Source organism: Toxorhynchites rutilus, chromosome 1, assembly GCF_029784135.1.
Source record: "Toxorhynchites rutilus septentrionalis strain SRP chromosome 1, ASM2978413v1, whole genome shotgun sequence".
NCBI classification, from domain to species: domain Eukaryota; kingdom Metazoa; phylum Arthropoda; class Insecta; order Diptera; family Culicidae; genus Toxorhynchites; species Toxorhynchites rutilus.
The window spans coordinates 35,700,197-35,712,371 of record NC_073744.1 but is presented as its reverse complement, the minus strand read 5'-3'; the positions used below and the strand labels follow the sequence as shown (position 1 = coordinate 35,712,371).

Genomic DNA, 12,175 nt, shown 5'->3' with positions numbered 1-12,175 from the left:
AATTATAATCTATTAAAAAACAATCAGTTGCAAGATTTCATGAGCATTTTAGCTCATGACATCATCAAATTGTGAGTTATTTAAATATTGTTTCCTTTCTTCCATATACATTCCATATTGAATGCAAATAATGACGACATCATATTTTGTTTACTAATACCAATATACTCTGTCTACTGCTTCACCTCATATGTATCATTGATCACCCCCAGTTCAGCAAGTCAATCGATGTCAGCGATGCATGCGGTTCATTTTTCCACGTGCGAGGTGTTTCTCGGTAAATTTTCATAGAAAGTTTGTGATTTCTACAGTCTCGATCACTTAGTTTTATCAAACAGAATGTGATTTTTTTGTAACCAGTGTTTCTTCAAATTTTGTGTTTTACTTGTGGCCATTAGGCGTTTTTCTGTCTACACATGTGTCGTTAGATAGTGCAGATAAACATTTTTTTTGTGAAGCGAGAGTTCGTGGCTTGTGTTTGAAGTATTATTGTTTAATTGTGCATTTAGCTCGGTTCCCTTTTGGACAGTTACGTGGGAGAAGTGGTGTTACGTACCATCATAGTTGTGCATAGTTTTTATCGGGCATTCAAGTGAGATTTTCGTAGCAAAAATTGGTCGTCCGATGACAGCAGCAAAGATTTCGTCAACGTTGATGGAAGGTAGGTGCGAGGAAAATTGAAGCTAGTGTGAGTTCCCGGAATAGATCGCACCAGAAAACAACTTCAACAGAAACAACCGTTCCAAAAAGTCACAGGAGGGTTGTGTCCGAGACACGACCGCATAGTTGACGTAGGATTCCGTTGGGTTATCTGTTACATGCTGACTTTGGATATGTTTGAAGAATTACATTGTTAATCTCTTGGCGGCCGTTTTGTCTGGTTGTTAGGTATTCTTGGTTCACTCCACCAATGTCCATAACCGTGTGATAATGATAGAAAGATGGTGATTAGTCATTTGATGGTGCGTATCACGATAGGAGATGCCTAAGTGGAATGAGATATGATGAAAGCCGCGCTCTGTGGCATTGGACGAGATGGCTCCTGTGTTATGTATGGATGAAATAAAGAAAAAAACTCATCAATGTAATATAAGATAATTATCATTATCGAACACAATTATCAAGTTTTCTCACCAGAAAAAAAAGTGTTGTTTTATTATAGAGAAAATATATTTGAAATGGAAATGGCATTTTCGCTTTAAACCCAACGGAACACGATGCTACATGCCTCAATGCGAATTTCAATTGGACAATAATATCGGTCATTGATATGAAATTTCACGAAGCAACCAACATAAAAGTTCCAAATTTAAAGTTTATTTATATTCTATCACACATAGGTTCTATTCAGTTCATTGAAATATCATTCTTCAATTAATCCATCGAAAGATTCTTATTGGAACGAACATAAAAAAACACTCATTCATCGCTCCCTACTAATTCGCCAGCAAGTATGCAATCAGCAATGCCCACGCTAGTTACAATAAGCACTATCCATTTGTGCGCGTCGTTAGTTAAACTATCAACCACGAAGGTATTTACATGCTGATTTCCCCCAGACACCTTGGATTTGAAATCTCTGTTAGGGAATACATGTCGGTGGAAACAAAAGCCCCCCTGCTTTCATGTATTCCGATTTCCCCCAGGCAGCTTGGTTTTAATGTCTCTGTTAGGGAATACACTTCGTTTTAATGTCTCTGTTAGGGAATACACTTCGTTTTAATGTCTCTGTTAGGGAATACACTTGTTAGGGAATACACACTGGGAGCAAAAGTTCGCTCTACTTTGATGAGCCGATTTCTCCGTATATTCAATTTCGACCAATCAGAACGAGGTATTTCCGTTTGAAAATTTTTTGATTGTTTGCTAGTTAGTTTCATATGATATATTATTTTATCAATTGTGATGGATTGTTATGGAGTGCTCAGATCGATTGATGCAATTATCTCGTAATAACTGACCAATAATTGTAAGTACATGAGCCGGGCTAGAGACGAATGAACGTAAAGTTTAAAGTCTCTATAATTCAAAAGAAGAAAAATATTGCTACCAGATGTCACGAACTTCGACATTTTTTACTACTATGGTGCTACACGCCCGTGTAGTTGGCGCAAAGGCACCACAAAAATATTATTTTTATTTTATAGAATTTCTTCATGCATTTGTCTGATACGAGCTGTGTATCGTTCGTTCTTGTTTTTGAAGGGACTTTAACTCAAAGGTCATTCGTCCCTAACGGGCTGTGTATGACTGGAGCGTTCCGTTATATACATGCATGCATATGTCCTTCGCTTCTTTTGCCAAATCCAATAAAAGGTGGTTGATGAAACGTATGTTTTTGACATGATACGTTCCATGTTAGTTGTTAGTAGAAAATGTTAAAAATAAACAGTATTTTTGATCGGTTTTATATAGTTTTTGTGGTAAGTGGAAAACAGTAAAATAAACTCTTTTGTTTCAAAACAAATTGATAGTCCTGAGAAGGACTGGAATGGTTTAATGGGTTGTACGGAATCTGCTGCGTTTCAGTCGGATGTAGCAGTTTAGTTTTGGGAGCGGTAGCTTTTACGGATTCGCTGATGCTTTCCTTGACTTTGGCGCTATCGGCTTCTGTGTGTCGATTTGCGAGGGTTTGATTGGCACAACCACGACGAGCTAAACGACGGATAGCGGGTGTGATACGATGCGATGCAATGCACTTCGCTCCTCTGCCTCCTTTGCCGCATCCAATTGTTGATGTGAAGAGGAGCGCACCAGCAATGCACACAAGATTTAATTCGTTGCTCTCCGCTGCTTCCTCTTCTTTGCTCCCTTTGCCGCACCGCATCCATCGTTGGTTGCCGATGGCTTCCTCTCCTTTGCCGCACCGTATGGTTTTGGATGATTTGTAGAGCACTGCACACTAGAAGCCCAGATGTTTGCCGATCTGAGCGTTGAACGAGAATGAGAAATCCAAAAATGCTACCGTCCTTTTATATCAGTTGGTATGTGAGAAATAGGCGCCCCCCACTCGCTCGACATGCTAATATTTGACTTATCGGGGAACGAAAGAAGCGAAGCAGGCGAAAAAGAAATGACGTCAATTTCGGCCAATCAGTACCGTTTAGATAGGGGTTGAGATTTTTCAATTGTTCGATAGTTAATTACATGATATATATTATTTTATTCAAGGTGAAAAATTGTTATAGAGTGCCGCAATGTTTTGATGTAAAAATCTCATCAATCCGTCATGAAATGACTGAGCAATACGCGTTTAAAATTGGACATTCTTCACGATGCGATCGATATTCGTTTTTCAATTTGTACCCCAATATGTTCCCGAAAGACGTAATCCTACGTCAAAAGTGTAGTAGGTTAAGGCTGATTGAGACGATGCCAGTCAGCGCTCTAGTTGAAGTATCCAATGAATAGAGAACAGACACTCTGTTCCAGTTAGAGGCCAATTACTTGTTCGATACTGGTACAAATAACTTGAACAGAGTGTCTGTTCTCTGTTCACTGGATACTTCAACTAGAGCGCTGACTGGCATCGTCTAAATCAGCCTTTAGAGATATTGTGACGCAGGAAAAACATCTTGTATAAGTAGGTGATACCGTGCGCGAGTATTCGAGTTAAGGTGGGCTTACACTGTCCGGAGGTAAAATATTTGACACGATTTTTTTTCTCGATATGAATTCGCTTCCAAAACCGCCCCGCTCTGTGTGACATGGCTCATTCACAATACACTGTAGATCCTCCGCTGCGGCTTTACTCGCGCAATCCGCGGCGACGAATCCGCCTAATGTGACATCAGCCTTACAGATAAAGTTTGGTTTGAAATTTGTACAAACATTAGGGCATCCGCACCAATGCGTTGTTACAGACATTTTGACCGAGATGAAAAATAGAAGGTGGGAAGATTCACGGGTTTTGCTTGTGTTAAACTTTGATTGTATTAGTAGCCAGGAAGATAAGAAGTTCACATATCAGGCATAACAATTTAGGTCATATGGAGTCTATTCAATTTATTTTTCAAGTGCATTTTACGCGGAAAAAAAATGCTACTTTTTTCTCATGCGCTGTAAAATGTTTTCCGCCAAAGGAAAAAACGATTTTGTAACTCTGACTTTGTTCATTTACGTTTTTGGTCGATGTAACGAGAAGTAAAATAAGATTGAAATAAAGTTTAGAACACCTCAACAATACTGAAATTCCAGTTTCTATTATAAGAAAAGTAACATTCATAAACAAAATCTGTGACGTCACAGATTTAAAAAATCTTCCCACCTTTCATTTTCCTTCTCGCATTTTGACAACCCTCACCATAACGCAGCAACCCCACTGGTGGTTGCGGTTCAGGTGTGGGGAATAGTAATCTGCCTCTCGGTGAATAGTAAGTTAACAAATTTGGCAACGCGATAGCAACCGAACCATGTGTTGCTATTTTCAACAAATGTCAAACATCTGTTGTGGTTTTCATTCGTCTTGTGTTCGTTTTTTGTGATTTTGCTCTGAAATATTATTTCGGAAGTGTATATATTACATTTATCTATCAAAAAATGAATGCGACGAAAGGGGAATTAACTGACACATATCATTTCTTCTAGTAATAGCAATCGTATTTAGCAACCTACGGTGCGAAAAAGAAGTGATACTATAGCAACGACGGGTGTGTAAATCGACGAGTTAATAAATTGGTAACGGCTAAAACTCGAGACTAGAAACCTTGAATAGTAACACATTGGTGCGGTTGCCCTTATAAACAATCAGGAGTGTAGAGGAAGACCTCGTTTATTAAAATATATGGATAAAACTGACGCAAAATCTGCTTGCAAGGCCGTGTCTATCGAAAAAAATTTAAAAAATTCTTCAATTTTCATAAATAAAACCGATGTGTGTTCCCGCTCGAGAACGGATCGTCCGATTTAAGTTGTTTGTTTTGTTGGGCCTGATCACGAATGTCACTTCACGGTGAAAACGAAGTGAATTGTATAAAACGTTATTACGGCTGCCACCGTGTGTGTAGAATCTGGAAGAGTTCATCCGTCGTGACAACTTTGATGAACTCGGTGTTATTATGAATATCACGGTACTGTCACGTCACGGGAAAAAAAGAGGTATATTTGTCACTTGTGTTTTAGATGGTGAAAGCTACCCAGCAAACATTAAATCGTATAATTTTGCACGTGCTAAGTCTTACATGAAATCAGAATAAATCATAATCGCATATAATATCGATAAAAGTATGTATCGTGTATATTTGAAATCGCATAAAATGTAAAAACTCGATTTTATATATCATTATCAAATTAAGTCGCAATTCGATATAATAAACATCAGTTTTATGATGTACATTGTCATAAAATATATTGATTCCATATCATATGCGTGTATTACGCTGATGCAGTTTGTATGTCGTATAAGCGTATAATTTAAATCGATTCAGTACTGCAGTAAATTGTGTTGTATGCTGAAGAAAATCATGAAACAGTAAATCATATTAGATCCTAATAAAGAACATATTACATCATATTGAAATGTCAATGGAATGCTTTAACATTGACAAGTTTCATTTCGTAACAGCAATGTCTGAACACATACGGAAGAATAACATAATTAAATTTGAAAAAAGTGGCTCTAATAGTCGATTACTCACAAAACATCGCAACCGCTGGAGAGAAGCTAAACGGTTCGAAACAAATATGAGCGAAACTCATAACAAATTAACAGACGAAAATGGAATATTGAATGAATCAATTTGGATTTTGATTTCATTGCAGGAAAAGAGCAATTCAATGACTTCATTGATTATGGTAATTTATTTTTAATTTTTAATGATTTCATAAAACGTGTTTAATTTCAATCTATTACAGGAAACCATAGATTTTTTATGGATTTACAAAAATGGGCTTCTAAATATCAGCACTCGAAATTGCTGATGTTCGATGAAAGTAACAACGGCAAACATCCCTTCTAATGAAACATGCAGCAAAACGATAATACAGACGACCGGAATTCGAACCCACATCGGATCAGTTTTCACCAAACATCAATCTGTGCCATTTTAAACATTTATAATTCACTCTCAACACAAGTAAATTTAATAATTATTATTTTCACAAATATAAATATTCATATATAAAAATGGCGATTCGTAAGGCTATAATAAACATTTTACGAAAATATTTTGCGCCATTTGTTTTTTTTTCTATGTCTGTAATAAATCGTATATGAGTATGGCAAAGGTCGTATTAGGTGCGCTGACGATTCATGAATATATTCATATTAGATCGCAATTCAATTTCAACATAATCGCTATTATAGTCGGTCAAAGTTGCATATTCATCCAAACTAATTCGGTAAGCATTTGCCATGTACATATATGGCCTCCACTTTTGCATGCATATGCCAATTAGGCGCATTATATGCCAACCAAAGTTTAGGGCATATGATGCTATATATAATCTTGATTTAATGTTTGCTGGGTAGTCAGGCGGAATGGAGTAAGTTTAATTTCGGATTTATTTAGCTTTTTTGCTAACATTTTGAATCTTGTCTTGCTTTTTAAGAAAGGAAAGATAAACAAACAACAATTTACCCGCTTGGTGGCTTTTTTTAGAACGAAATCCTGACGTATCCAGAGAACATAAATTTGTTTATTTGGATTCGATAAATACACTATCGGATGTAATTGATACTAAAAATGTAGCTCCCGTAGACCGATTGAAACATGGTGAAAGGTCTAATTTCGATTGTCCTAAATGAATAGAATTTTTTGTTTCTATTTTGAGGATTAGACTAACAGAGAGTTGCAACCCCATAAAATGGCAATGGAGGCCACTGACCCAAAACGATCATTATGATTGATTATGTATAATATTGATTTGTTGATATTTTGAATATAAAATAATAACTGTAATGTTTTTCCAACATTGCAGAGCTGGTTTTTGTAATTCAAACATTCGCAATTGGCGGACAAGACCCGAATCAGGACGATAACTACATCGAATAAGGCCATTGATCTTTTGTTTTACGTAATAGATTTTTTCAAGGATATTGTTTTGAAGACATACTTTGAATGAAAGAATATTTAAGTTTCAAATAAGGAAAAAATTAATCTATCATTGCAAAGCTTTTAAATTAATAATTTATAAATTATTATATTTTTCATAATTTTGATATCCGTCTAAAGAAAATCTGAATTATTTTCTGTTTTTGGCAAATTCCTTGAAACTCATCACATGTTTCATATGAAAATTATGCTTCTGACCGACGTTACTGACCAGTTTCTGTTTAAATAATTATATCAAACCTCATGTCCCGTATATCAAATTACACGAGAACGGGAAGGATAAGAGGAATAAACTTAAGGATCCCATATGGAATTAGCTCAGATTATACTGATGATGATGGATAAATTTGGATTTATTCTGATATATAGAAGATATTATTATTCATAAAAATTCGTTAGAGGCGAATGAACTGACAGTGATGTTCGTGATCAGGCCCGTTGTGTTCATCTTTACCCAAGGAATGTTCATGTGACAAGAAAAAATGGAAAAGCGATGGAATGTTTTTTTTTTTATATCCCATTTATTTATTTCAGGCTCATTAGCATTTTAGCTGTAACAGAGCCGAATTTTAATCGTGTACATGTCACATGGTTATCATATCTATAATTATAGCACATTACATTACACAGTTGCCATTCGCCAGTATTCCTTCTATACCATTGCATATGGTACATTTACACAGTAGCCATTTAGGCGTAAGAGTATTCTGTATTGTATTTTTCTTCCATTATCCAGTTAGACCACCGGACAGCGGAGGAAGTTGATTGATCATTGTTGAGCTATTTATAGAACAGCAGCCCGATGTGTCTTGCAGAGCAGAGCAGTTGTATGGATGAATCGATCTAATTTCGACCGTGGATCGATCTCCATCGCTGATGTTTGTTGCGTGGACGTAGCTATTCTGTAACAACACAAAGATGGTCAATGAGGGTCCTGAGTTTTGAACTCACGATCGATCGCTTACTAAGCGAACGCGCAGCCAATGTGGCTACGGAGACCCCCTACCGCGATGGAATGTTCGAAAAAGTGATTTCCCATATGCTCTATGTATCGTATTAGGTGCTGTTCTTCTTCTTGGATGGCACTAATGTACTCAGTGGAACTTTTACCTCCTCAACGTAGGTATTACTTGCGTACTTTTGATTAATAGTACCTACTTGAAATTTCTATGCCGGATAACACACCTTGAATGTATTATGGAGTGGCAAGCTCTAGAATACGCGTGATCACAGTGTGTCAAAAAAAAAATTCTTTGACAAAAATCCCCGGACCAGAACGGGAATTGAACCTGAACCCTTGATATGATAGTATGGGACGCTAACTTCTCAGCCACGGAAGCAGACTAGGTGCTGTTAGTCCAATTGAAATTCGCATTGAGGCATACAGCATCGTGTTCCGTTGGGTTTGAAGCGGAAATGAAAATGGGTTGAATAAACACACAGAAAGTAATTATAATAAATTATAATAAAAGAATCTTTACCATTTCGAATAATAATACGAACCAATATCTTGTTTTCTCTAATATAAAGTAACATGTATTTTTTTGTGGTGAGAAAAATTGATAATTTTGTTCAATAATTATCATTGGTTATCATTGGTGAATTTTTTTGAAAGATAAACATCAATTGAAAGGAAATATTTCTACGCGACTATCACAATTAATAAAATGTTATTTTTCATGAGATGAACAATTGAATAACTGTAAAATGTCAAGCGTTATTTAAACGCCCTAACTGGCAAGTTTTGATTGGCCCGATTTACGGTTCCCTAACAAAGAGTTCAAGTCGGGAGTATTTTTGTTCCCACTCAGCTGTGTTTCCCTAACACGGACTTCAAAATCAATGTGCCTGGGGAAGTCCGCTTTGTCAAAACATGCAAGTCGGGGGTATTTTTTCCCACTGAGCTGTGTTTCCCTAACACGGACTTCAAAATTAATGTGTCTTGGTGAATCCGCTTTGCAAATACATGCAAGTCTGGGGTATTTTTTGGTGTTGAGTACTTTTGTAACCGCTTGTCGTTGTGCAGACCGGAATATTTTTCCCCAAAACGTCATTTCAGATACTAAATATAATAAAATTCGAAGTGGTAAACAAGTGGATTGCATAATGTAATTGCGTAGTTTTACGTAGAAAATATGCGGTCGTGTCCTAGATACAACTCCTTACAATTTTTTTATTTTATCCATACAGAAAACAGGAGCCATCTCGTTTCCATTATATCTCATTCCTCTTCAGAATCTTCTATCGTGATATGAATAATCCAACGATTAATCACCATCCTTCTGTCATCATCACTCGGTTGTAATCACTGATGAAGTGAACAAACAATACCCAACAATCATAACGGCTCTTTTCAGAGCCACCAAATCATTATCGAAGAGTTTAACGATGTAATTTTTGAAACGTATCCAAAACCAGCATGTAACAGATAGCCTAACGGAATACTACCTCAATTATGCGGTCGTGTCTATGACACAACTCTCCTGTGTACACATGCGTTTATTTTTCTTCTTCAATGACATTCCAAAGGAATATCGCTGTATCAATATAATATTACTAGCATATTTTTGTTTCTAGTATTTTGGTTGAGTTTTCTGTGTCAAATAACACATTTTGATTGCATTCTGAGCGGTAAATTTAGGGCAACACGTTTACGAAATTCGGAGGAAATATCTAAAATCAACTTTTTTTTTGATAAATATTTAACATTTACATTACAACATTTTGACCATCCATTGAATCACCTGTCTAAAATCTTCCTCAAGTGCATGCATGAACTGTATGAGCTGTTTATATAAATATGAAATCATTATCAGACACAATTTCAGTTCAAGATGTTTCCAACATTTGCAGAAATGTGTAATTCTATTACATAAAACACGTAATTGATACGGAAAAGTTAATTTTCGTTCATAATTTCTATCATTAATGTTTGTTCTATTCGAAAATCCAATTCCAATTTCGCTCCGCAGAAATTGAAACACGTAACTCAATGTCGTCAATGTTGAATTGTGTGTCGAGGTTACCTCATTTGATCAACTCGATTGGATTTTAGTCGAACGGGTTTTAGAATGCATAATTTGTTTCCGTTCGGGTAGATTTGACTCGATCGGGTTCTAGAATAAACGTGATAATCACTAACATTGATACTTAAGGCTGATTTAGACGATGCCAGTCAGCGCTCTAGTTGAGGTATCCAGTGAACAGAGAACAGACACTCTGTCCAAGTTACTTGTACCAGTATCGAACAAGTAATTGGCCTCTAACTTGAACAGAGTGTGTTCTCTATTCACTGGATACTTCAACTGGAGCGCTGACTGGCATCGTCTAAATCAGCCTTTATTTAACGTCTGTACAGTTGTATTCTTGTGCCCATACAGCAAAACCACCAGAGCATAAATTGAGCGAACCTGTCCGGTACACGCACACTTGCTCGAATCGTAAACAAAAACAAAGCTCGAAACGTCAGGTGCGTCCGATCCCAAATGCAATACATTCACTACTTCCACGCATTTGCAAGAAATCTTTTTTGTACGATTGTTTCTCCTAATATTTTGCCTTCCCTGATGAAGCAGACAAGCGGTCAATTCGGTAAATGTTTAGTCTATTCCCATTGACGATTGACGAGAGCGAAGATATTAAGGGTTATTCTTGTTTGCAGATGTGGAAAAATACTTTCTCGATATCCTCGAGAAGGACGACAGTCTGTCGTCGGGCATTGCAGCAATCAAAACACTGTTGATGGTGCTGGAAAAAACTAAATGTGAGTTAACTGAGCATTTTGCAGTTTTGGGCGCTTGATGATAATGCCTTCATGCATTGATCTTTTCAGTTGATACCGTCCAAGAGCTGCACTCCACAATCCAAGCTGCGGTGCAGACGATGCGGAACACAGAAAAATCGATAACGTCGGTCGTGTCCGGGAGTGAATTATTCTCGCGATTCATCACGCTGGCCAAATTCGATGACAAAACGATGGACGAGGTGCGGCTGATTATGCTCGCCCGGGGAAAGATCTTTCTGGACAAACTGCTGGAGGGTAGAAATGTGGTGGCGAAACAGGCGACCAATTTCATCAGGGACGGGTGTCGCATTTTGACCCACGCAAGATCCCGAACTGTGCGGGACACGCTAATTTTGGCTGCTAAGATGAACAAACGATTTCAGGTGTATTGCACCCAAAGTTATCCCGATAAACAGGGGTGAATTTTTCTTCGAAAGAGAGATTTGAATATTTGATTTGATGATAACTGCAATTTTAGAGAACATATGCAGAGAGAACTGGAGGCCGAAGGTATCGAGTGCACCATCATTTTGGATTCCACGGTCGGTTATGTCATGGAAACCGTCGATCTGGTGTTCGTGGGGGCGGAGGGGGTTGTAGAGAGCGGTGGAATCATCAATCGTGTTGGAACTTTCACGATGGCAATGTGCGCCCGGGAAATGAAGAAGCCGTTCTACGTGCTGGTAGAAAGCTTCAAGTTTAGCCGATTGTATCCACTGAATCAGCGAGATTTACCCAATGATTACAAGGTTTGTTTGTCAATGTGGGATAGGCGATATTAACATCTCAAAATTGAATTATTTGCAGTATCCCAAGAGCAGTATGAGCGACACCTCCAAGGCGCACCCTCTGGTCGATTACACGCCACCAGTTTATATAACGCTGCTTTTCACCGACTTGGGAATTTTGACACCGTCAGCTGTCAGTGATGAACTGATTAAACTTTATCTATAAGCAATAAACCATCTTTTTTTCTTTGTTAACGGAAACTTTATATCAGCGGTATTCAACCTTTTTTTTTTCAAATAGGCCACAAACGCGTGTCAGTCATGGTGTCGCAGGCCCGCAAAAACTACAAAATTATTGCCAACGAGAGAAAACATTAAATAAATTTAATAATAAAACTTTTTGATACAAATATTTCATAGCAATCACAAGGGTCGATAAATGAATGCCTTCACAGAGTGAGCGCGAACGCGAAGCAATTTGAGTTGATTGTCAAATTAGTTCTAAGCATTAACATACACTGTTGATTGCTCGCTGTCTAGAGCACTGACACATAAATTCTGAACTTCTTGAGTATCTAAATAGTTTTTCAGCCTCTCTTGCAAAATTACAT

At 37.4% G+C, this 12,175-nt stretch overlaps 1 protein-coding gene across 2 annotated transcripts; it reads left to right on the top strand.

The window, feature by feature from the left end:
* The first annotated feature begins 222 nt into the window (after nt 1-222).
* Nucleotides 223-11,819, top strand: LOC129761991 (translation initiation factor eIF-2B subunit alpha). 2 transcript variants are annotated; one of them, XM_055759910.1, is made up of 5 exons: nt 223-661; nt 10,714-10,815; nt 10,885-11,254; nt 11,315-11,585; nt 11,644-11,819. In XM_055759910.1, the coding sequence occupies exons 1-5, from the start codon at nt 625-627 to the stop codon at nt 11,788-11,790; spliced, it is 927 nt and encodes a 308-aa protein (XP_055615885.1). In that variant the 5' UTR covers nt 223-624; the 3' UTR covers nt 11,791-11,819. The 2 variants fall into 2 exon arrangements, with proteins under 2 accessions (XP_055615885.1, XP_055615884.1); XM_055759909.1 differs by lacking the exon at nt 223-661 and adding an exon at nt 10,497-10,643.
* The last annotated feature ends 356 nt before the right edge of the window (nt 11,820-12,175 follow it).